Source organism: Parasteatoda tepidariorum, chromosome 10, assembly GCF_043381705.1.
Source record: "Parasteatoda tepidariorum isolate YZ-2023 chromosome 10, CAS_Ptep_4.0, whole genome shotgun sequence".
Taxonomy (NCBI): Eukaryota; Metazoa; Arthropoda; class Arachnida; order Araneae; family Theridiidae; genus Parasteatoda; species Parasteatoda tepidariorum.
Window position 1 is genome coordinate 54719183 of NC_092213.1, and position 27130 is coordinate 54746312.

The following is a 27130-nucleotide window of genomic DNA, read 5'->3' on the forward strand; positions in this document are numbered from 1 at the left end:
ATTCGATTTTATTGTTGATTTTTTAGTTCGTTCAATCAATAAATGAAATTTAAAAAAATAAAAAATTTAATTTGTTCTGTAGGCAAGCAATTTTACTTTTCAATGGTAATTTCTAACGGTTTCTTTCAAATTTACTTTCTGTGTCTGTCTTGCAACCTTCGGCAGTATACTGATCGTTAAGTCAAGCATCACTGGCTTCGGTCAGTGTGCGGGTGGGTGACCACTTGGATTAGTCTGCGTAGGGACAGAGGGTGTGCGGTATTGGTCCTCGTTAAACTCTTCTATCGTAAGGTGCTCGACTTCGCGTGCAGGTCTTTGGGCTACCGAAGCGGGCGTGCCATTCCCTCTGAAGAGGATCAAAATTGTGATGGCATGTCTTCGGATCATCCTCAGGGATGTTTCCCAGATGGTCGCCAATAGCCCATTTTATAACCGTCGTTGAACAGCCGACCCAATTTTATGGGTTTACGACTACTAATGTTCAACTCCGTAGCCTTGTAATTTTGAACCAAATCCAGAAGACAAGGGAACTCTTGGATCGAGTATTGAGAGTAATTTGCCTTCTTGGAGGACTTTTTGATGGAGCTAACCGGATTTGCGTTACACGGAGAGGAAGACGACGAGAACCTTCCACGGTTAGCCTGACGGAAAGGGGACTCTAACCCATGATCCAGGATATTTCATGTCAGCACTGTGGTCGGTGCAAGCCGGATGTGGAATTCTTATCGACTGGGATTCGAACCCGGTTCGCCTCATTGGAAGGCGAACGCTCTATCCTAATAGCCCATTGTGTAGCCCTAGTGTGACGTAAATGAACTACAACTGCAACATTGACAGTATTGCTTTGAGTTCTTGCACTCATGTGCCGAAAATCCTCTTACTTGCAGGTAGGAGAGAAAGGATGAAGAGTGATATTTTAGTCCTTGATCAACTTCCATCCCTTTAATATTTATTGGTTTAGAAATCGTAGAACACAATTCGTGTAAGAAATATTTTTATTTCATTATGAAAGAAATGCAAACTTCTCACAGTGACAATAATAACTATGAAACGAGTTAACCAAGTTAGGAAATATTTGTTAGAAGAAAAAAATACTGTTTAAAAATGACAATTGCTTCATATAAACATTTCTATTAAACTTTACTTGGTAAAAAGTACTGGTTAAAAATGATTATAGGTCAATATAACCATTTTTATTAAAATTTCTTAAAAATAAGTATTGTTTGTAGGTAATTGTAGTTAAATATAATTATTTTTAAAAAGATTGCTTAAAAAGGATTATTACCCAATCTAATCAATTTTAGACAACTGAAAACATTTTTATTTAAACTTCAACAGTTGTTGAATTTAATCTTTTAAAAAAATATTTAGAAAATAAAATGAAAAATTTATCTGAAAGGTTTATAAATTCCGATCGACATCTATTCCATGTTGAAATTTCATAGCTTTTAAGTGCTGCTGTTTGCTCGTAAATCGGCTCGCAGACAAGATATAAAGCTATAGCAAAACTAGGTACTGGCAACGCTAAATAAAAAATTATTCTCAGTTTAATCTTTGCTTCAAAACAAGCTACACACATATAAGTCACATTATATCAATTTGCGTACATACGCTATAACATATAAATATATGTGTCTAGTTCAAGTTCATTTTAAGTTTAACTTTATTGTGTGGAACATTCTAATCAATGACTAAAAATAAAACGATCAAATAATGTAAAACTTGATTGAAAGGCACAATTGGTAAATTCCATTTTTTTTTCCTATCCGGAACCGCACCTTCTAAATCCCTTTGACAATGAACTACTTTCATTATCAAGAACAAACGATTTGTGTCGCTTCTTTGCTTGATGGACACGGAAGGTCAAACCTCTTAAGCAGGCATATCCCACACTTCTCTTGAATGTTTAAGAGTTTTGTCAAGATCTATCGTCTGCCTGGTTACAAAGTAAAATATGAATCCTCCATTTTAGGCAAAATGTGTCTATTGGGTACTATCTTACTTCCTAATGTGCAAAAGCACTTATATTTCAAGGTTAAGTGTGATTTGATAGGACATATGTTTCATGTTTGTTTTTTTAATCAAGGTTTAATGTATTGTCCCTCAAATTTTTCTTCAAGTTGTTATTTCAAGTTAAGAACACACTTTATAATATCGTTTGAAATAGACGTCTAATTTTGAGAAAAACGAATTATCGTTTGAAACAAACTTTATTAAATCGTCTGAAATAGACATTTGATTTCGGAAGAATCAAATTATCGTTTAAGATAGACATTTAGTCTCCTGTAAAGAAAGTTTACCTCAGTTATTTAGCACCTAACAAAAATAAGAAAACGGTTAAAAAAATTATTTGTAACATCATATCAGCAAACAAAATTTTATTTTTTTACTAATTCTAATTTTTCTTGCAAAATAATGCGTATATGGTTATTTTATGTAATAATAATTATTCTAGAGCAATCGTTTGTAAGGTGTATAAAGTATGAAAGCTAGTTTTACCGTACATTTACTTTAGAAAATATGAAAATATAATTTAATTTTTAATAAACACAAAAGTTTAAGTACACAAAATTTTGTATATCATAAATATATATTTTTACTACAGTAAATACATGTTTATAACTTTTGAATTTAACACAATTCAAAATTTATAAATCGTATTAAATATGCTAAGAAATGAGGAATTTATTAAAATTTTTAAGTGAAATTTATTATTATTTTTTGAATATGTATGATCTGTTTTAAACTTAAAATAATATCTTTTTCGGAAAATGCAATATATTTCTTAAATCGTTCTAAAGTGTATAGTGTGAATTCTTAACAATTAACTTACATTAGGTGAATAAAACAATTGTTGATATGGTAACATGCAAAAAATTCCGTATCAAATTACACTATAAACTACCGGTACTTTGGGGTGAATCATCCGTAAGACCCATTTTACCATAAACTCTCTTTTTACCGTAAAATATTGTAGCGTAAGTTTTACAGTAGTATTTATTTAATTAGTGATACTGTGATTTTATGGTAATAATTACTGTAAAATTACGGTATATCACATTTTTGTTCCTTAACATGTTCCGGTAAAAATGGTTTTTTTCGAGTACCGGTACTTTTTACCGGAATTTGATCCGGAATCTTTTACTGTGTGCAGCACGTGGACATTCTAGTTGATTCTTTAAATCCGATCGTTAAATTCTACCACAAATTGAATTCTGATTGTCTCACAGGTAAACTGCCAATAAAATAATATATATGTGCATTTCATCTACCTAGTAATAGACGGTACTCCCAATAAATTGAGCTTCTCTTAGGCTTTTATTGCTTTTTTCTATTTTTATGTATCAATTAAAGGTATAAAAGAAGCTGTGATACCTATACTCAGTCACAATTCTTTATTCTTCATTGTTCTGTTGCAGTTCTTATCTAATAACAAAACGTGTTCTAAGATAGTGACTAGTAAGTTCTTATAAATGTACCTCATATTTCTAACGTTGTAAGAAGAATAAAAAAAAATTCTTCTTGTTCTTTAATTAAAATAGTTTTAAAATTAAACTAATATTTATTTATTTTTCTGTTTTAGGACTTCGCTCCATCAATTCCAGACTCAGTACCGGATGTAACATCGCCAGTTATTCGCCAAATTACTTCCCAGTTCCTTAAATGTGGTATCTGCTTGGATAGGTACGAGAATCCTAAGGTAAATACAATTATCAAATATACATAAATGCTGTGAACTTTTTATTATATTTTTTTTATGATTGGGTTAACTACTTCTGATATTTTTATTTGAGTTGCTTAATTTATTACTAGACTTTTTCTAACATGAAAATGTTGAAGATCAGCAAGAAGGAGCAATTAACAAATATGTAGTGAATATTATATACTTTGCAAATCTTATATTTTCTGTGATTCGTATAGCTATTTCTGACATTCTCATTCAAGTTGCTTAATTTATTACTAGACTTTTTCTAACATAAAAATGTTGAAAGTAAATACAATTAACAAATATGTTCAGAATATTATGTATTTTGCATTTCTTATATTTTTCTGTGATTCGTGTAGCTACTTCTGACATTCTCATTTGAGTTGCTTAATTTATTACTAGACTTTTTCTAACATAAAAATGTTGAAGGTCAGCAAGAAGGAGCAATTAACAAATATGTAGTGAATATTATATGCTTTGCATTTATTGTCATATACGAGTTACTATATTTATTGCTAGACTTTTTCTGGCATAAAAATACTGACTTTCTGATACGGAAAATACAAAACTACTGAAAATACAAGGATGCATTTTCAGCATTTTACTCGTTTTTCATGATCAAATAATGTCAGCCATATTTTATGCAATTTTAGTGAATTTATTAATAATTCATTTTTACATGTATCATGATTTATTTCAAATAACTCCAATCATATTATTCAAAGACTGGATTTAAATAATTACATAACAAAAACAAACACAAAATTATTTCTTTTTTAACTTTTTTAAAAGAAATCATATGGGTTACACACGTTTTTACAAATTACTGCTTTTTTATTTTTGATATCATAGGTAAATTGGTTAAAATAAACAATTCATAGCATAATAATGAAACTACTTGCAGTTTTATTGTTATTTTTTAAAGAAATAACTTGCAATTTTATTGTGAAATGTGGTTTTTTAATAAAATTGCCATTAAGGAAACTATCTGGAAAATTATTATATGCCAGATTTAAACAAATTAAGTCGTATTGTTCATCTTTCGTCTACAAAAAATCATAATTATTTTTTTAAAGGCTTTTGATAAACTTAATTAATTGCTTAGCTTTCGATAAAATGGGGTACAATTAAAAAAAAACTGGCTTTTTCAAGAAATTGACTCGCTAAAGGAGAGCTTCCACTCACTCTTATTGCATTTATATAAATACTATAAGAGTGTGCCCTCTAATTAAAATAATCCAAAATTTTTAACTGGTTTATTTATTGATTTTTTTATGAAAGCAGAATTGCAAAGGGGAAAAAAAAATTTTCTGCTGCATGAGATTGTTTTACAGATCTTAGCAACTTTCGTATCACTGATTTCGTGTCTGCAATCGGTTGCTTTCACAAAGCTAATTTTTTAATGACTTTTTTAATCTATTTTTTATCGAAATGTACAAACTTAAAGACGTCATATATAACAGGGGGTCACATAAATGTGGCGATAAACTTCTTAAGGAGTTAGAGCCTATCATCAGGATTCAAATTGCTTTGGAACCCATACCCGAAAATGACATTCGCTGCTAAGGGCGCTTTTATTATTATGAACTGTTTTCTCGCTGACTGAGAAAAAAAATCTGTTCAAGTTACCGTACTGTGTGGTACTGACATTTCCGGTAAAAACAACCATCATCCTGGAAAATAAAATCAAAATATAAGGTATTTATATCATTCATTAGGCAATTTTTTTCGTTTCATATAATCAGAATTCTCCCTAGGAATAAAAAAGAGCAGGGTGCTTTTTCGCAGAAAATGGCACTAAAAAAGCACTCACCAGCAATAAAATTTATCAAAATGTGTAACATTATGTAATAACTGAATTTGATCCTCATTTTTTAAATTAACTCCTTACCTTATTTTATATGTATATTTACCAAAGTGATTCTCACTCATTATCAAATTAGAGAAAAATATGAAGCTTTTGCAAAATAAGTAAAAGCAAGCTAAAAGACAATCTCTGCGTGCAAATTTTCTTCTTAAAAAAAGTAAACTTAAAAGCTTTCAATTAATAAAATTGAAAGCTTTTAATATATTTTGAACTGAAAACTATGAGAAAATAAGCATTTAAAGGTACATCTTTGAATAAATATTTATTTAAAAAATAAAGGTAAAGTTTAAAATCACTAAAAGCTCATTAATATACCCCCTAAATAAAAAATGCGAATATCTCTGAGGCCGAATATCATGCGAATTTTAACTTTATAACTAGACAACATAAAAAAAAGTCTTACTGAAAAGAAGGGATGAAATTAAAAATTGAAGTAAAATAATTATCAATAATAAATCAGATGTGGACTTTTCATTAAAACAGTTGGTTAAGAAAACAATCTCTTCCTGAAAAAATAAAATAAAAAAAGCAGTGTTTTTTTCTTTTCATTTTGTTTTTACAAAAAAAGGCAAGGAGGGCTCAGTTATAGGGATCAAAGGGCAGGCGGCGGACAGACAGCTTATCTAAGAACACTTATGAAGAACACTGATTTAATAACGGTTTAATGGAAATTCTGGTTTTCAAAATTATAGTTCTTGTTACCACACATTTTGTAAAACATACAAAATTGAATACTAAATTTGACCGTATAAATGGTTTTTATGCCATGCTCTATAAAATTAACGAATCTTGCCACATTTACCAAACTTTATCGCATATTATAAAACATTTTATTGTTAATTATACTAAAATTATTACCAAAGCGTTTCTTTAAAAATTACCGAGTTTTTCGGTCTTTCCATAGAGCTAAAAACACTGTAGTTTTTACCATATTCTGATAGTTTTGTCCATATTTTTTTCTCAGTGTATGCTTTTGAACAGAGGACATAATAGACACGCGCCACTAGCCACGTGCGACCGCATTTCCGGGCATGCAATTATAATTCTGATGATGTGCCCTAACACCCGAGAAATTTGTCGCAGCATTTGCACAACTCTCTGTTATATATTTAATTTTTTTAAACTGATACATTATGACAAAAAATAGATTAAAAATGTCATTAAAAAAATTACAGATTTAGGAACAAAACTCATTTCAGATTTGAAATCCCACTTTCGTATCAAGCAAGATGAAGTATTTGTATATATCCAATAAAAAAAATTTTCACCAGCGTTATGTGACGGACGATTCGTGATAAGGAAAAAATGTAGATTTATTTTTATTTTTGGGGGGGAATTTTACCTTTGCATTGGAAAATCCGAATATCTGACAGTGTAAGCTATTTAAGTACTTCAATACTAATCTTTAATTCAAACCAAGTTAGTTTTCTTGCTCATTTTCAGACCTACAGAAGGAGTCTGCAAAAAAATATATAATACTCTTGCTGCTAGTTTTCGCTAAACTGAACAACGCAGTAAAATTAAAGAATTTTCATTTTTCTCATAACCCAATATTTCGAAATAATTAAAAAAAAAATGTGTTCCCAATCATATCAAACAAAAAGTAATGAAGCCAAATATTTCATTTTAATTTAGGTGCTACCATGCCTACACACATTCTGTGAGCGCTGCCTGGTTCGGTACATGCCCCCTGAGAGCCTCACCCTCTCTTGTCCCGTTTGTCGCCAACAATCCATAGTTCCCAGAGCTGGAGTACCCGCCCTACAGACCAACTTCATCATTAGCAATCTCATGGAAACCCTTGATCATCCATCAAAATGTCACAGGTATCTATTTATGTAACTGGTACAATGTCGTAGGTATCTATTTACGTAACTGGTACAATGTCGCAGATATCTATTTACGTAACTGGTACAATGTCACAGGTATCTATTTACGTAACTGATGCAATGTCACAGGTATCTATTTATGTAACTGGTGCAATGTCACAGGTATCTATTTACGTAACTGGTACAATGTCACAGGTATCGATTTACGTAACTGGCACAATGTCACAGGTATCTATTTACGTAGCTGGTACAATGTCACAGGTATCTATTTACGTAACTAGTACAATGTCACTGTTATCTTCACGTTCTGGGATAGAATCTTAAAGATTCAAGGAGATGAGCTCAAACATCCTGATTAGTTAGCGCAAGCGATATTTTAAATCACGAAATTAGACACAAAAATATACATTCTTTGAATAAACATGACCTTTTTTTCGAGCACTTAAGCACTTTTAAAGCGAATTGAAAAATATTTGCACTCTATTATAAAATTCGTCTTTCCAAAAGTAATTTCCCTGCAAAATATAACTTTTAGTAAATATTTATCATTTTATCTAATAATAGTCGAAGGAATTTTGAATTGTAAGTTATACTGTCTTTTGCATCATTTTTAGGAATGCAATTTTAAGTAGCAAATTACAAAATTTGTGCGAAATCAGTCAAATAGTTCCTGAGAAATCAAATTTTCATAGTTATATTTTTATAATTCGGTATCTCAGAACATATTTGACTGCTTTTGCTCAAATTTTGTATTTTGTCATTTAAAATTGCAATCGTTAAAATGATGTAAAAAAAAAAATTTTTTTTAAATTGTTAAAAAATTGTAATTGTTTCGAAATTTTTTCGACTATTATTAAATAAAATGATAAATATTTACTGTAAATTACATTTTGCCTGGAATAATATTTAGATAAATTTTATAATTGTGTACAAAAATCTTTCAATTCGCTTAAAAAAGTTCTCAAAATATAGTGAAGTACGAAAAAAGGTAAAATTAATATTAAGGGGTTCGAAGTTTGGACCGCTCTCCTGATTAAATTGATGGGATCATATTTCCTAGATTGCGACTATATTTCGAGGGGGGAACTATATCTGGGGGGTCAGAAATCCACATTCGTCGAAAAAAGGGTATATTTACTCAGAAAAAGTACGTTTTTGTGTCTGATTTCGTAACCTAAAATTTCGTCTGTACCAACTAAATAGCGTATTTGAAGCTAACCCTTGAACCTTTAAGATTGAGTCCTGGAACGTAAAGATCCGATCGTTAGATCAAAAGTTTTTCAAGGTGGTACGTTTAACATTTTTGTCACTGTACAATGACAATGTCATCTTGTATTAGTTTTTGATAGTTAAGATTTCAAAGTAGGATTTAAGTAAGGAACACCTTTAATATGAATTTTTAGAACTCCTGTCAAAAATTGAGTTGAAAAATTACATATATTGGGGATCATAAATTATTATTTGAGTAAGGGGGGATTTAACGAATCACTAATGAGGAAAATAAGTATACAAGGCCTAAAAACCTGCCTCATTGTTGGCAGAAATAAAGACGTTATTAGATTAGGGTTATTGGAAACACCCGAAAGTTTCAACCAGCAATCAGCAAGGCTTTGATACTTTGTACACTCCTCTTCCTTACTATTGAGTTTTTAAATTTCGATAGAGTTTTTATTCCTCTTTTGTTGAAATATTCGTTTAATTCCCCCGATGTGCATGACAATGATTCCAAAAATATATATTAAAGGTGATCATTACGGAGCATCCTGTATTTAACTGTTAAATTGTAAATTGAGTGCAATATATAATTATGGATGGTCGTTGCGGAACATCTTATATTTAATTCTAAGTTGTATAAACTGAGTAGAACATATAATTAAGGATGTTGTCCCAATTATATCCCCCGATGTGCATGACAATAAGTCTAAAAACTTATATTAAAAGTGGCCATTTCGGAACACCCTGTATTTAATTCTAAGTTGTATAAACTGAGTAGAACATCTAATTAAGGATGTTGTTCCAATTATATCCCCCGATGTGCATGACAATAATTCCAAAAACTTACATTAAAGGTGGCCATTTTGGAACACCCTGTATTTAATTGTTAAGTTGTATAAACAGAATAGAACATATAATTAAGTGTGGTCATTACGTAACATCCTGTATTTAATTAATAAATTGTGCAAACTGATTTTTGTTTTAGGTGTGCGATGCAGCCATCGGCATCCAAGTGCGCGGAATGCGAAGGCTTCTTATGCGAAGACTGTTCCAGGTGCCATCAGATTGAAGACGCCACCAGAAACCACAAGCTTTTATCTTTGAGCGAGATAGCCCTTCAAGAGAAGCAAGGCTCTCTGATGTGTCCGAAGCATGATTCTCAGACACTGCGCTTCTACTGCCGAGAATGCGAGACAGCAATCTGCGTTACCTGCACAGACATAGAGCACAAGGGCCACCTTACCATCAGACTGCGAGAAGCTGTAAATGACCAGAAGGAAATGCTGAGCAACTTGCTGGACAACGTCGAAGAAAAAGTGAGCATTCAATATAAAGTGTTTCTCTCATCGAAAGTCTATTATTCGTTTATGTATAGCATTATGTCTAAGGTTCTTACTCGTGTATATTAAAATTGTTTCTGGTGGCAATGTAATAAGCGAAAGTATGGCAATTTCGGCATTCATGCATACTTTTTTTTAGTAAATATTGGGGGTACAAATTAGTTCGGTCCATTTTTTTGTGATCAAAAATGCATTTATTTCAGAACAAAATGAATTAACAGATTGATCAAAGTATTGTCCATCACTGGCTACTAATTTTTCTCACCTCTCAGGCAATTTTCGAATTCCATCTCGAAAAAATGTCTCGTCTTTTAGGGATATCCAAGTTAGGAGTCAATTTTCGATTTCTGCGAAAGAAGTAAGCCGGTGATCTGAAAAATCATGCTGCATCCGTCGGAACAACCAGTAATCAAAAGGATCAATGTCCGCCGAATACGGTGAATGCGGTAAAATATCCCACTTGAGCGTTTTCAAATATTTTTTACGACTTTTGCGACATGAGGCCGACCATTATCATGCATAAGATTAACTTTGTCATGTCTTTGCTCGTATTCCTGCCGTTTTTCTCATAATGCACGGCTCAAACAAATCAATTGTAGCCTATACCGATCGCCCTTAATGAAACCGCCAGGTTGTATGCAACACCATTCTACATTCACCATTAGCCATTCTACATTCACCATTAACCATTCTTAATTCACCGTTCTTGAAACGTTGAATCCCTACATGATTTATCAGTTGGAGCATTGTCACCATAAACATCTACAAGCATTCGATGCTCTTCAGCTGCACTTTTTTTAAAATTAAAGCAGAAATATAAAACCTCCCGCAAATGCTGCTTAGTCAACACAAAATTTGACATATTCAACAAATTAAAAAACAGGGTTTTTGTATGAAACTCAATGCGATATAAACTTAATATTATTGACAGATATCTAACCTCTCTGAAACCACCAAAACTAGCTGTCACTATGAAACATTCATAACAGCCAAAGCCATCTTTTGAAAACGGACCGAACTAATTTGTACTCCCAATATAATGAATCCTGTGCCGTGTTGAAAGAGTTATCAAGTATTTAATACAGTACATACTGTCTTTGACATAATAACCAAAAATTATAAGATTTTTCTATTGATCTATGACATTAGTCCCTCTTACTGTTGATTTGCGTAATATGGTAATCTCTTCAAACTAATTATTCTGATTTGAATTCTGTTTCTATCTAGATCCCCGTTGTTGAGAAAGCTATCGATCTAGTCACAAGCATTATCACATCACTGGATGACGCACATCAGTCAGCTGCCAACGAAATCGATATGTGCTTCAACTTACTCCTCGAAAGTGTCCACATGAGACGGAGCGAAATGCTTGGCCAGCTCGAGGATACCTACAATGCCAAACGCCTCGTACTAGACAACCAAAAAAGCCTGTTGCAGTATTGCTTGGAAACTCTGAGTTCAAGCTGCGAGTTCACCAAAAAAGCCCTTGAACACGAGAATGATGCCGAGTTCCTTTTAGTCAATAAACAAGTAATCATTTTTATGCTTGGCATGAAACTTCAGTAATGCTTTTAAGCCTAACTTAAGAATGTTTACTGTCGTGTAATTTGACGCCATTTTGCAAGTAGCATGTTATTATTACGTATTAGAGTTGGGTAAGACGAATCATCAGAGTGATTCGAATCAATAGAATCAGTTCGTTGAATCGAATCAGAACTAGGCGATTCAGATCAGTGATATGAATCAAGTGATTCAAGTTAGTGATTCGATTCAAGTTATTCAGATCCCAAATTCGAATCGTGTAATTCGGATCACTGATTTGAACATGACTTAACGAATCGATCAGAATCTCGTGATCATAAAACTTCAATAATACTATTAAGCCTAACTTAAGACTGTTTTCTGTCGTGTAATTTGACGTCATTTTGCAATGATATTATTACATACTGGAGTTGAGCAAAACGAATCATCAAAGTGATTCGAATCAGGACAAAGTGATCCAGATTAGTGATTAAAATCAAGTGATTCAGATCAGTGATTCGACTCAAGTGATTCAGATCCCAATTCGAGTCGTGTAATTCGGATCACTGATTTGAATAGCATGACTTAATGAATCAATCAGAATCACGTGATTCGAATAAAATTATTCACAACACTATTCAGCTTAGATTCTACTTACTTCACTTACCTAGCAGTTTATTTTTAAACAACAACTCCTGCTGTTGCAGGAGTTGTTGTTTCACTTAGTAATGAATGCGTAAGATTTACTAAAGTTTTACAATACATTTTTAACTCTATAGGACATACAGGATATTCACTGTGAAACAAAGTAACTGAAATTTAAGAAACAGTAATTCATTATCACTTTTAACTGTTCCGAAAAAAATCAAGTGATTCGAATCAGTTACAAGTTGATGATTCGAATCAGCGAAATCAGTACCCAACTCTCTTGCATACTAGCTACCTTTTCCTGCTTTTGCTAGATTTTCCTCAAGCATTTATTGTAATTGTAAATTTTATGCTTTACTATTTTATTTTTGGTTTAATAATTTTGTTTTACAATGATTTCTACCACCACTGAGTATAAACAATTTAAATAAATATATACGACCTGATAATTTTTCAGTAAAGTTTTAAAGAGCTGGAAAATTAAACAAATTAAGCTTAATTGATGTTTTTCTACCATATTAAATATAGCTTATAGCTAGGACTTCCGCGTTGGGTTGACATCTATTGATTATAATTATCACGAATTAGTAATAGTTATTCTAACTGTTTCTTTAAATTTTGTCCATCTCTGATAATTAATGTACTTGGTTGATAATAAAAATCATGCAAAATTCTAGTTTAAAGAAAATCGATACACATTTTTTTCCAATATAGGAAACGTTTCTCTTAAACTTTTAAAGATTTGAAAACTTATTCTGTAGTCGTATTGTTTTTACTCATTAAAATGTACAAAAATTGAAAAATACGGTTGATTTTATATTTTTCGTAGTGATACACATCTGCAAATCGACAATTTTTCTTTCTATATTAAAAAAAGGTAAAGGTGACGCTGATGTCGCTGTTATGGGTGTCCAACTTAACGTTACATTTTGTTTTGCTGCGTTAAAACTGTAAGCTTGAAATTACTAATGAGGGTAGGAAGGTGTACAGGGGTTACAATAGAATAAAAAAAAAGAACATTCGATCATTAATTTTAGAATAATTAACTGATAAACTTGTTGGAAAAAATACCATACATTCCACATAGAAGGCATCAGAATGCAACCGCAGAATTGAAATTTTTGCCATGCCGAAAGGACTATATTTGTTCATGAACTTGACTTACAGATTTTTTTTATTCAAAATTTCCATTTCTTCGAAAATTACTGCTATTTTAAGGTCTGCGGATCTTTTGCGGTTTTTCTCACTTTTTTTTTTTTTATTTTTAATCTCCGTTACATTTTGTTTGACTGCTCAAAATCTATAAAACTTAGTAACTTGAAACTAAGAAACTGGGTAGAAAAATATACAAGGAGTTAGATAGAATAAAAAAATAACAATTATTAGCTCGTGAATTATATCGTTTGCGTTTGTTATATCGTTTGTATTGTTTATTTATTTATTAAATTTTTTTTTCCGAAATTCCTCTTTATTCGAAAGATATTACAATTTTAAGTGGTTTTGTTCTTTTTTTTTTTCATTAAATATTCATAAATTGTAGTAGAAAAATTTATCTCTTTGGTTATTTCCATTTTATAAGCTCGCTCTTGACTTTATGTCAAAAATAACAACAAAAGAAGGAATTAATAAAAAATAAGAGAGGGATTAGATGTTGCCAGAAATAAATATTAACATTTATGTAGACATTTTTAAAAACGTAAAGAGAGAGAGTAGAACTGTTTCTAATGCTTACTGTTATACAATATAATGTTCCACGAATACCTCTTACGGGGGTCGCTAGGGATTAAGCTATGATTTACGCAATATAAGGTTATTTTTTACAGATTGTTAACAAATAAAATTACTTCTTACTGTGTCACTTGTTCTATTAAGTTTAAATTTTTTTCAAGTAGAGTTGATTATTTTTCAAATCCAGCTATCCTTTCATTTCTTTACCATTAACATTAATAAAATTTGCTTGCATGAAATTAGAATAATTATATATTTTATAAACAAAATGATCTTTATTTTATTGACTTTTAAAAAAGAAAACTTTAGGAAGATCAAGGGGGGATGAACGATTAATGTCCATGAAAGCTGAATTTGAGTAAAAACGAATTTGCTTATGGGCAGGACCTTTTTTCCACAGCACGGCCCATCTTAACTATGTAAGAACTCTCGGGGGGAACCGATTTTCCATGTCATTAATTTGCCAAAGTTGAGTCATTCTCAAAACGCAACGCATGGGAATTCAATCGTAATTTTTGTAAAAATGAAATGCAAACCGTTCTTTCCCTTGATCTTCAATGCTGATTGGGAAGTAACAACGGGTGTTGGCGAGCGGAGCGAACAAGGTGTGATACATTCTAGTATTTAAAAAAAAAAAAAGTTTTTTTCGCTACTCAATTTTTGAGCACGATAGTATACATAAAAAAATCGGAACTTTACTTAAAGTTTAAGGTACGCACAAATTAAAGATTTTTTATTATTATTATTCTCCTTGATCTAAGAGCTTCGAGCAACAGTTTTAAGGTACAAACAAACAATTTATAATTTTCTGTTAAAACCGGAACGTGATTTTCCAATCCAGTGGCCTCTAACGAGTAGCCTAACTCTTGTTAGGTATTTTCTTAAATTTAAAAAAAAAAACTTGATTCTTGACTTTCTTTAGTTCAGGTAACAAATTTTAAAGGAAATTTTGTTATAGTTAAACATATGGAAATTATTAATTCATTACACTTCCTGCAACGATAGAATATTTTTAACCATGAATGAAATTTCCATTATATTTTAAACCAGTTCAATGTATGTAAAAAAGCATATAGCATATAAATTTTGAAAGATTATTGTGAAGTGCAGAATCATATGATATCACAAATAAAACGTACGAAACGAACGTTCTTTTTTTACTTATAAATGCAAGTTTGACAAATTGGAACAAAAATCAATGCGCAAAAAAATCGGGACAACGCGACGGAAATAATTTTGTTCAATTTTTCGTATGGTGTTTAAAGACGCCACCAAATTTATTATTTAACCGTTTATTAAGAAAAATGTAGTTCCGTGATTAAAATTTCAATTTAATTATGTTTTTGTTTTAGAAATGTGATTTAAAATTTTAAAAAAAAATATTTTTATTGATAGGTATCTGATAGACTTCGAGAGTATTCTGTGATGCAAGTCAAAAGCATGCCAGAAGAAAACGACTATCTAGATTTTGAAGACAACACTTCAAGCATGGCCAGAGAAAGTATTCAAATGTGTGGTGCCATTAGAACTTCTCACGCTGTTGCCCTGGAAACCACCGCAACGGGAGAAGGCCTTAAGCAGAGCACTGTTGGAAAACCGACTCTGGTCAACCTGATAACCAAAGACCTCAAAGGCGAGATTGTAGCTTCCGATGCAGTCGATTTCAAAGTAGAGATCACTTCCAGCAACTACATCGCCCCTTGGACAATCAAACCGGAAATGTCTGACCAGAAAAACGGCAGCTACGATTTACTTTACACTGTGCCGAAAGAAGGACTTTACACTTTGTCCATCAAGCTTTTTGGCTTTCCCATCAAAGGAAGTCCGTTCACTGTAAAAGCATTTCCTGAGGAAGAAAGCTCTTCCAGTGACCGTCCGGCCAACTCCAAGATACCCCGGACGACTGGTGTTCGGCAACGAGGCAATCGAAGGCCTTCCAGTTACCGATCCAGTAGTTCGAATCGTTGGAGTATCCCAATCGAGGATGAATTCGACCTCGTCCTCAGAGTTGGCAAGAAGGGCAAAAATAAAGGTGAATTTGCGAATCCACAAGGAGTGTGCTGCACACATGAGGGAAAGATTGTTGTGGCGGACAGTAACAATCAGGTGGTTCAGGTGTTCTCTACGTTGGGAGAGTTTAAGATGAAGTTTGGTGTGAGAGGAAGAGGACCTGGGCAGCTTCAAAGGCCAACGGGTGTTGCGGTCAGTACAACTGGCAACTATGTTGTGGCCGATTATGAAAATAAGGCTATTTTTATATATGACTGCAAAGGAAAGTTCTTGAACCGAATTGGTTATGGGAAAATGCTTGGTCCAAAAGGAGTTGTTGTGGACAGAAATGGACACATAATTGTGGCAGATAACAAAGGAAATTGCGTACTTATTTTCCAAGAAAATGGCAAACTACTCCATAGGTAATGTAACTATAAAAAAAATCAAAATAATATTTTTTTAAATTAAAAAATATCACATTTCTGGAATTTATATGTTAATTTCTGCAAGGAATGATTTCATCTAATATAGGGGGTTACTTTAATTACCGACTGTCACAAAAATGACTGACGATTTGAAGAATTAGTTTTTAAAAAAAGGAGATAGAAATGAATGGCTTGCAGCTTTCAATGTAGGAAACTATCTATCTATTCTCACCGGTTTTACAAATTATTTGCATAGCTTGTCAACAAATAATGATTCTGACTAAAATCTACAATACAATTTTTAAACTGCTTGTCAGACCATTCCAACTAAGCTATTTGCATAGTTATACAGTGGTCTGTCCAGACATTTTGTGAAAGGTCCGTTTTTGTAAAATTGTGAAAAAATTACTCGTAATTTGTGAATATAAAATAGACGTTAAGTCACATTCTTTCAACCAGGGTCCGCTTTTGTGAAATTGCGCAAATAGGGTCCGTAATTGCTGAAAAAAATTCTCAAGGAGTTTTTAAATTTTGAAGATATACAAGATTATGCTCAGCACTGTAAAATTATAATTAAAAAAAATTACATTTTAAAAAGTAAACATCAAATGCAGCTACTAAATTAGTGATGCAACATGCGAATATTTGGTATTTAGCCTATACAGCTGAACGCAGAATATTCATTTTGGACGAATAAAGAAGAAGCTTCTGTCGAAGACAAAATTTAGTTCGTTTACATCCATCTTTCTCCACCCCCACTTCCTGGGAAGGGTTTATTCAATTAACAAAACCATAATGAAGATAAACAAAATTGTGAAGGGTCCGATTAAAAGATAAATTATTTTGTGAAGGATTCGTTTTTATGAAAAGATATTTTGTGAAGGGTCCGTTAACGGACCCAAATTTCTTCTAAACAGACCCCTGTTATATGTATCTGCATTACGCCGCGATATTGCTGCAAATGAGGGCTGTTTTGAAAATTTTGTTTTATGCTGTTTCGCAATTAACAGAGCCGTCTGTAGATGAAGTTGGAAATCGAAACTTAGCAATAGATTCTAGTTTCCTAAGCAGAAGGCAGCAAACAATATTTTCCTCTCCTGCCGCTTATCTTTAATTGATTTTTCATGTTGTTAATCATTTTTGGGTCACTTGGTGAATAAAAATGAAACCCTTAAAAAACTTCTTTCTGCATTTTCTTATACAAACTGCTCTAAATATCTTTCATATTTTTCAATGATGTATGTCAATTCAGTTTTATTAATTAAAAGTTATTCCCCCTTATTCTTCCAAAAGGTTTGGTGCTCGCGGAAGTAACAATTCGAAGTTTGCTGGGCCTCACTACGTAGCCATCAATAGTAAAAACCATCTTGTTGTTTCTGATTTTCACAATCACAGCATCAAAGTGTTTGATGAGGAAGGCAACTTTCTTTATTCGTTTGGGTCGAATGGTGAAGGCATCGGTCAATTCAACGCTCCTACTGGTGTGGCTGTTGATGGTCAAGATAACATCATTGTAGCAGACTGGGGCAACAGTCGAATACAGGCAAGACATACTATATTTTATTTATTGATTCATTCTTTTGTTGGTAAACATAAGGTGTATATGCATGCTTTAGTCATAGTTTTTTTAGTAGAATAGCCGTCTTTAGTCATTAGTTTCTCTGCATTATTCTCCTCTCCATTACTGTGGTTTCAGCAAATGTTCTTTTTCAACATAAAACGCTCGTAACTTAGAAAATTTCTTGTCTAATCCTCCCGTGTTTAGTCGTATTCGATTCATCATAAAAAACTAAATTGGAAACAGCGCATCATTTGTCTAAAAAGAATATTTAAATTTCTCCCGTTTGATTCTTCCTCCAAAACCCGACGTATGAGGTCATAACTTTTACAACTTAACCTGCCAACCAGGCCGGGATAGCCTGGTTGGTAGGGCACTGGATCCAGATCCATGTCCAAGAGGTCGTGGGCTCGATCCTTGCCTGCCGAAGACTTTCCATGTAGTAAATAGTGACTGATGCAAGTTAAATATGTCGAGTCACGAAGTCCTCCATGTTCCCATAACAAATCATACCTCTGGGTGTACTGATCCTGGAGTTTCCATAGCTTCTGGATTGGCTCAAAATTGCAAGGCTACGGAGTTGAACATTAGTTGTCGTAAACCCAAAAATTGGGTCGGCTGTTCAACGACGGTTATAAAATAAAAAAAATCTTACTAATAGGGAGCCACGATGGCTCAGGAGATAGAGCGTTCGCCTCCCAATGAGGAAAACCGGGTTCGAATCCCAGTAGATGCAAATTCCGCATCCAGGTTGCAACGACCACAGTGCTGACGTAAAATATCCTCAGTGGTAGACAGATCATGGGTTAGAGTACCCTTGCCGTCAGGCTAACCGTGGGTGGTTCTCGAGGTCTTCCTCTCCATGTAACGCAAATGCGGGTTAGTTCCATAAAAAAAGTCCTCCAAGAAGGCAAATTTCTTCTAATACTCGATCCAAGAGTTCCCTTGTATTCCGGATTGGGTTTAAAATTACAAGGCTACGGAGTTGAACATTAGTAGTCGTAAACCCAAAAAATTGGGTCGGCTGTTCACTGACGGTTATGAAACTTACTAAGAGGAGGCTACTTAGAGTTTTTTCTCTTCTTGAAAGTTTATGTTTGTTTATTTATCTATTATATTGTTAGTTTAAACCTTATTTTTACTGTACTTAATAAAGGATTAAAACTAAAATCAAAAAATCTTTTTTTCTTTCAATTTATTGACTTTTGTTCTAACTCTTTTACATATACACAGAAGAACAAATAATAATTCATCCTTTTTAAACAAAAAGAGCTATTTTCATGTACAGTAGGGAACCGATTATCCGGAACGATCAGGACCATCCCTATTCCGGATAACTGATTTTTCCGGTTTTCTGAATCGCTACAAAAAGCCGTTTTTTTATTGTTAAACCCAACTAAAAAAAAAAATTTTGGGGGAAATAATCTTAAAAAGAAGAAAAAACGATGAAGTAATACACTAATGATTATTTCCAAAATGATGGTAAGGTGAACATCTTTCAAAAAAGAAAGAAAAATCCTAAAATCTTATAAGGAAAAAAAAATTTTTTTTTAAAAATGGCGGGAAAATTTATTGAATTTCGTTCCGGTTTTTTGGTTTTCCGGTTTTCTGATTTCCGGATAACGGATTCTGTACTGCTTAGTAGTGCAAGTCACTTATCACTAGTATGAGGTGACCTGACGTCCTCAAATCTTGAGAACAGTTCTCGAATTTCAATAGCTGTACTAAAAACCTTTCAATCTATTTGAAGGTCTCAAAATCTTAACATATCGCTGGTTCAAAACTAAAACGACACTTCTGCACTCACTTGTGATGTTATTTGAATGAGAAGTGAGTGCAGAAGTGTCGTTTTAGTTTTGAACCAGCGATATGTCCTAAAATGCGCTCAAATTTCTATAAAAGCATTTCATATTTTATTACATGCCGTGAAATATCAAAAAAATCGGAAATGCGCATACATAATTCTAACAAGATTCATCATAAAACAAAGACTTATCTTATACAGATATTTTATTATCTTGTACAGAATTCAAGCGAAAAGCAAAAATTTACCATGCTAAAACTAGCTAATGAAAACTCTAATCATGAGGATCTAAAATACTAAAACTTCATGAGGATCTATAGAGGTTTTATCGATTTTAATTTCCTAAAATAAATAATCACTTCAAACCATAATTTTAATGTCATAAAATTAACAGAATTTGAAAATTAACAACTTTAACTAATTCATTTTACATGTGGTAAACAAATGCAGACTATAATATGATTTGTCATTACTGCTTAGTCATAAAATTAAACTTAATGAAGATTCCGCACCTGATACTAGTTAAAAAAAAAAAAATTAATAGAAATCTTTTTCGCTCTTATAAACTAATATTTTTCATAAATATATAGGTGTCCTAGAATCACAAAATTTTTCGAGAACGTTTCGCTGTTTTGTCCTCAAATCACGGTTTAGAAATCTGGTCACCTTACGCTAGTTGTAAATCATATGGCAAAAGATTAATAAATTTTTGTTCGGTCCCTCTTCCCAAATTTCTCCGAGTATTTTCTATGTACCCCGACACAATTTACGCATAGGTCCATAAAGGAAGATGTTTTCTTTCAAAATAATCTGTAGTCGGAAACCAATTTTTATTGTCTTTGCAAGAATTGGGCTGCTCTCCAAGAAAAACCTTTCTGCCTGGATCGAAGCAAATGAAGTGAATCTAAAAAAGCGGCCTGTAATAAATTCAGCTGAAGGGAAAACATTGATAAAAACTCTTTAGTTGGATAATATTTAGAGCAGCAGTTGATCCAAATGGTGTTGGGCACGAATCTTTATCTATTATGATACTGACATTTATTTATTTGCAAATTATTTTAGATTGTTTTCATATTCTTTTTTTTATTTGTTTCTGAATTATTATTTTTTTTTTCATTTATGATCTCTGAAAAAAAATATTTTTTTATGTAAAAATTTAAATTTTGTTTTTATATTAAATACTTTTAAATAAAAGTGGAAGTTAATAGTTATAATTAAATTTAATGCTTCCAAAATCTGAACTAATTTTCATTATTGAACTATAAAGAGGGTCGAATGCAAAACTATTCGTTAAAATTGGATCAAAATGGAATAATAATATTGACATTTTGTTTAAAAGATTTCTTCGCTTATAATTAGTATTTTATAATTAACTATTCATTTCATAATTAACTATTCATTTTATATCATTATATATTTAATTTTATAATTAACTATTTTAATTCCATTAAATTTAAAAAAATTTAGACATTAACATTTTTAATGTTAACTTAAAAGAATTTTAAAATTGACAATTTTGATTTCATAAGATTAATGCAATTTAAAATTATTAAATTTAATTTCTCAAAATTAATAAATCTTTAAAATGAGCTATTTTAATTTAATATTAATATTAATGAGCTGCTTAAAAATGCTAAAACTTCATGAGGATCTATAGAGGTTTTATCGATTTTAATTTCCTAAAATAAATAAACACTTCAAACCACAATTTTAATGTCATAAAATTACAGAATTTGAAAATTAACAATTTTAATTTAATAAATCTAATACAATGTAAAGTTATTAAATTTAATTATGCAAAATTAATAAAACATTAAAATAATTTTTTTTAATTTCATAAAATTAATAAAAAACTAAATTATTAAATTTAATTTCACAAAATTAATAAAACTTCAAAACAAGCTATTTTATTTTCATAAAATTTATAAAACTTTAAAACAGGCTATTTTACTTTCGTAAAATCAATAAAACTTCAGTAGGATCTATGAAGGTTTTATATATTTTAATTTTATTACATTAATAGAAACTTGAGACCACCAATTTTAATGTCATTAACAATTTCAATTTCATAAAACTAACATAATATGAAGTTATTAAATTTAGTAATGCAAAATTAGTAAAACTCTAAAATAAACATTTTTAATTTCATGAAATTAATAAACAAATTAAATTACTAAATTTAATTTCACAAAATTAATAAAACTTCAAATTTTTTCATGTATTTTATTTTTATTACATTAATAAGAACTTGAAACCACCAATTTTAATGTCGTAAAAATCAACAGAACTTGAAAATTAATAATTTTAATTTCACAAAATAAATATAAAATAAAATTATTAGATTTAATTTCGCAACATTAGTAAAACTTAAATAAATGAACTATTTTAATTTCATAAAAAAATAAATAGAAACTTTAAACCAACAATTATGTCATAAAATCAGCAGAACTTGAAAATTAACCTTAGTTAGCCCTTTGCTTACGGTATACCATATTGTATCATCACATGTGGTCCACATGTTGTACCATCCGTAACCAAAAGGTTAAAGGTTAAATGTTATCTTCTGATGACAATTTTTGTGTATTGCAGGTATTTGACTGCAACGGTTCATTTCTTTCTTTTGTGAACACAAATGGAGAACCTTTATATGGACCACAAGGTTTAGCCCTCTTTGCAGAAGGATATGTTGTAGTAGCTGATTCTGGAAATCATTGCCTAAAAGTATACAAATATCTCCAGTGAAATATCAAAGTAAGGAAAAAAGATATTTCATTCTAAAACAAAAACATTTGTGAACGTTTGTTAATTATGTGTTGAATTATTTTTTAAGGATATTTCTATGCAATTTGATCATTTGTTATATTAATAGCTCGTGTTCCACATAAACGTATTGATGGATTTAACGCCAAATTAGCGCATACATTATTTTCCTAAAAGCTTAAATTCGTCGAAAACTATTTAATTGTGGCACACGTATGAATTTCGTTCCCAAATTTTAAATAGCGCTTTCTCAAAGGTAATTTGTATTATAGCAGACTCGGTATCGTTTTTAATTTTATTCAATTTGCTTTTTTATTAAATATATGCATTTGTAAATTTCTAAAGTATTTCCGTTGCATGTTACATGTTTTGTTACGTTTATGGATTTTTATTGATTGAAGAATAAACAATGACCATTGTTTTTTAATAATTAAAAAAACAGTCTACGTGCAAATACGTTATACACATACTGTTAAATTTTTAAAAAAAAACAGTTTAATGAATTTTAAAGAATTTAGCGCGTCCTTTGTTTGTGAATATAACCATTTACATGTTTAGGAGGCAATCATAATTGTTTTCTATTTTAATAGGTGAACCCAACTGTCATGTTTTTTTACAAGTATTAAAACCAATTCATATATATATAATCGTTAATTTTTTTAGTCTCGTCTGTTTCAGAGTAGACAGTATGGAGATTGAGCAACACCCGTCCATCACTACTCGGTGTGCACTGCCATTTTCGCCATCATTTTTATATGTTAATTTATAATTATTTCGGGGTAGAAAAAATTTAAATGTAACTAAAAGTTGACGAAATAACACCCAGGAATCATATAACTTATCTTTCCTTTTCACTGAAAAAAACAATGTTTAAAATTAGACTTTGACCTATGGACCACAAAACCCCGTAATATAAAAACAAGATGAGCTGGAATTAACCTACACTTTAGTTTGAAAAAAAAGTAACTTAAAGCATATTTAGCTGTGCTTAATGTTAATCGAAGGTTTCTTGTGTCTTCTTTATATAAAGTTTTCTTTATATAAAGGTAACAGTAATTGCATTATAAGAGTTAAGTGATAATCATTGTATAAAAATATATAGATTGATTGAAAATAAATTGAACTAGATATTCACTTTTCATGCTATATTTTTGTGGATTTTTATTAAATGTTTTAAAATCAAATCATTTTATGTGAATTTGTATAATTTATTGTGTGAATCTCTGAATTTTAAAACATTTAGAAATGTGTAAATGTTTATAGGTATTTAGTTCTAATTATTATTTATAAATTAATTTAATGTTTTGTATTTCAATTGAAGGATTTCGTATTTTATTTTCTTGTTCTTTTTTAAACATTTAAATTTTTTTTTAATGTTTTCTTCTAGTAGATTTGGATCCAATTGCCATTTATAAGTGAATTTTGGAGAATTTTCGTTATTTTGTGGAAGAATTTCGTGTTTTATTTTCCTCTTATTTTTTAAACATTTAGAAATTTGTAAATGTCTAATTAATAGACACATTTAAAGTTTAAGTTAAGTTAAGTTACATATAAAGTTAAGTTTTTGACTGTCTTAGGGTTACAAGTACCATTTTTGAATGAATTTTAGTACTTCAGATGAAGAATTTCGTATTTTATTTTTCTCTTTTTTAAACGTTCAAAAAATCTGTCAATGTATATAGATATTTGGTTCCAATTACCCTTTATTTATTATTTAATTAAATGAATTTTATTAATGTTCGTATTTAAGTTGAAGAATTTTGTGTTTTATTTTTCTCTTCATTTTTACACGTTTAAGAATCTTAAATGTCTATAGGTATTTGGTTCCTACTACCATTTATCAATGAATTTTGTGAATTTTCATATTTCAGCTGAAGAAATTCGTATTTTATTTTATGCTTTTTTTTAAAACGTTTCGAAGTTTGTGAATGTCTAATTAGTATTTGGTCCCAATTACCATTTATAAATGAATTTTTTGAATTTCCGTATTCAGTTGAAGAATTTCGTCATTTATTTTTCTCTTTTTTTAAACGTTTAAAAGTTTGTAAATGTCTTCAGATATTTAGTTCCTACTACCAGTTATCAATGAGTTTTATGAATTTTTGTATTTCAGTTGAAGAATTTTGTATTTTATTTTTCTCGTCTCTTTTAAACGTTTAAAAATTTATAAATCTCTGGTTTCAACTGCCACTTGTAATTGAATTTTGTGAACTGAATAACAGTAAAAGATTTTGTATTTTATTTTTCTATTTTTTAAACGTTTATAAATTTTTAATTGTATACAGATATTTGGTTTGATTTTTAAGTATCCCCTTATTATAGTTTCAGGCTTAGTTACTTAAAAAAAAGAATTATATACAGTTACTATACTTAAAAGCATGGCATTTTATAGTGTATAGAACTTACAAATTAAAAGGTGTCATTTGATCGAATAGTGAATTTTGTTTAAAATTAGTTTTATTAGTGTGTTTTAGATATTTATAATAAATTAAAAGCATAGTTCAATTTTGGCAAAATTAAAAAACATTCTCTATATCTAAACTTTATACAGGGTATTCCGTAAAGTCGGCCCTTAATGTGTATTTTAGGAGTTCTTATCAAATAGGAATACATAAATTAAAAGAATATTAACATTGGAAATCGCAAATTAGCGAGAAAAAAAACAAAAACGTTATCAAATTCTGATCAATTACGGTAGAGGAAAACTAATGGAATAAAAATCAAAAATAGGTTTAATTGGAGGTTGAAACTTTGTGATGCTTTTATTAATCATCTTTTAACTTTTCACAACGAAACCTGTTTCTGTGCTTACTACTTCCACCCTCCTATACTATTATTATTCAGATTTTGAAAGCATTTTTATTTTTTCCTTTTCTAAAGTTTTAATATGTGATCCCAAATAAAAATATTTTTTTGATAAGGACTCTAAAAACACACATTAAGGGTGGTCTTTACTGAACAACCTGTTTATAAGGACTTAAATTTGTATATTAATCATTTTTTTAAAAATAAAAAACTTTCCTTTTTTTTCAGGTTTGCTGTTATTCTAATTTTAGTGATCAGATGTTTTCACAAAACAGCAAGATTTCCTGAAAAGAACATTTTCCATAAAGACTGTGAATTTTACATACATCATGTTTGCATAAAAAAAATTCAAATATAGTGAAATATTTCTTTTTTTGCTAGTCATAATCTAAATATTTAAACCAATTAACCACCCTTTGTAAACTACATATTTGTGATTATATATTTCTATTTTATTTTATCATTTCATTCTATTCCTTCCTTTTTTTTAAAGCAAAATGGAGTATTTCTTTTAGCTGCTAGTTTTATTGCGTTTAAAAACTTTTCATGTCATATTACCATCACTCTGTGCCAATCATGTTAAGAGTTACTGATTAAGAATCTCAGAGAAGTGTTTACTTAGAAGTCTAAATTCGCCAAAGTGGTAAAACTGTAATTGTTAACTGTAACTATAAGTAATTGTTTTGCTAAAAAAAACTACTATCAATTTAGGAAGAAAAAAAACAATAAAATCTTTGAATTGTTAGATTTCAGCTATTTTAGTGAATTACAAAGCATAAAGCTGATAAGCATTAGAATAGCGTCTCAATTTTTTATCAGAAGAGTTCACAATATTTGCATTTATATAGCTCCCTTTATATAAACTTGTTTAAATGTGGATTCACAAAATGTATTGACATAATTATCCATTGACATAATTATCCATCGACACAATTATTTATTTTACTTAAAAAAAAGTGTAGATTTACAAAATGTATTGACATAATTATCCATTGACACAATTATTTGTTTTACTTAAAAAGAAAGTGTAGATATACAAAATGTATTGACATAATTATCTAAATGTATTGATATAATTATAAATTATGACAATTATTTATTTTACTTAAAAAGGAAGTGTGGGTTCACAAAATGTATCTAAATGTACTGACATAATTATCCATTGACAGAATCATTTCTTTTACTTTCGAAATACGTGAACATATTTAATATTTGGATTTGCAGAAAACGATGCCACAATTAATCTTTTTTTTTAAAAAAATGGAGGGCTTCGATTGAAATATAAGTTCATTTTCCTTCATATTGCTAAACTACAGAGTGACTCAAAATTATCTTTAAAGCCAGTGACACCTAAAATATACATGTTCTTTAGCTAGCATGCATCTAGGTTATAAGTAAAACTTTAGCTGAAGTATAATACAAACAATAATATTGTTTTAAATGCTGTTTTCTTATGAGCATAAACGTTTCACAAATTTTTGTGAACAAACTTGTCTGATTGTTGCCAGAGCTTCGGATGATTTTGAGAAAATTCTTTGTCTTAGTTCCAGGATAGAAATGGTCTATCATTTCAATTTATCAAACGAGCAAATCAAATAAAATACTGTCAAAATGCAAATGTTAATTGAAAAATTTCATTTGCTGTTGAAACATGCAATGAACTTAGGTATCTTATTTATTTTATGGGCCTCTGTATGCTGAAGAAAGATAATTATGAGACAATCTGTACTTGAAATTGTGTTTTGTTAGAAAGTTTTTGCCGACTTTCATCGTTAAAACAATGGATTTTGCCAGTTTTGTATCGAATTTGCTTACTATGTTACTTTCGAAGTTTTGTATGCAAAGTTTTGGCAAATTTAGAATGAGCATTGAAACAATGTTAAAAAATGGATTTGGCCATTTTGAAGCAAATGTCTTTTTGTTACTTTCGAT

The 27130-nt window shown here is 30.5% G+C and overlaps 1 protein-coding gene across 4 annotated transcripts in view; it reads left to right on the forward strand.

The window, feature by feature from the left end:
* The window catches only part of LOC107443007 (tripartite motif-containing protein 2), an 87726-nt gene extending 61783 nt beyond the window's left edge, over positions 1 to 25943 (forward strand). For 3 of the 4 annotated variants that reach the window (XM_043038920.2, XM_043038975.2, XM_043039049.2), the window contains 8 exons: positions 3584 to 3700; positions 7209 to 7399; positions 9603 to 9933; positions 11185 to 11487; positions 15250 to 16268; positions 17565 to 17814; positions 22223 to 22384; positions 25427 to 25943. In XM_043038920.2, the coding sequence (XP_042894854.1) occupies positions 3584 to 3700; positions 7209 to 7399; positions 9603 to 9933; positions 11185 to 11487; positions 15250 to 16268; positions 17565 to 17814; positions 22223 to 22375 (2364 nt within the window). In that variant the 3' untranslated portion in view covers positions 22376 to 22384; positions 25427 to 25943. Of the gene's footprint in view, positions 1 to 3349; positions 3460 to 3583; positions 3701 to 7208; positions 7400 to 9602; positions 9934 to 11184; positions 11488 to 15249; positions 16269 to 17564; positions 17815 to 22222; positions 22385 to 25426 lie in introns of those variants that run through there. The other variant, XM_043039007.2, reaches the window with a different exon arrangement.
* The last annotated feature ends 1187 nt before the right edge of the window (positions 25944 to 27130 follow it).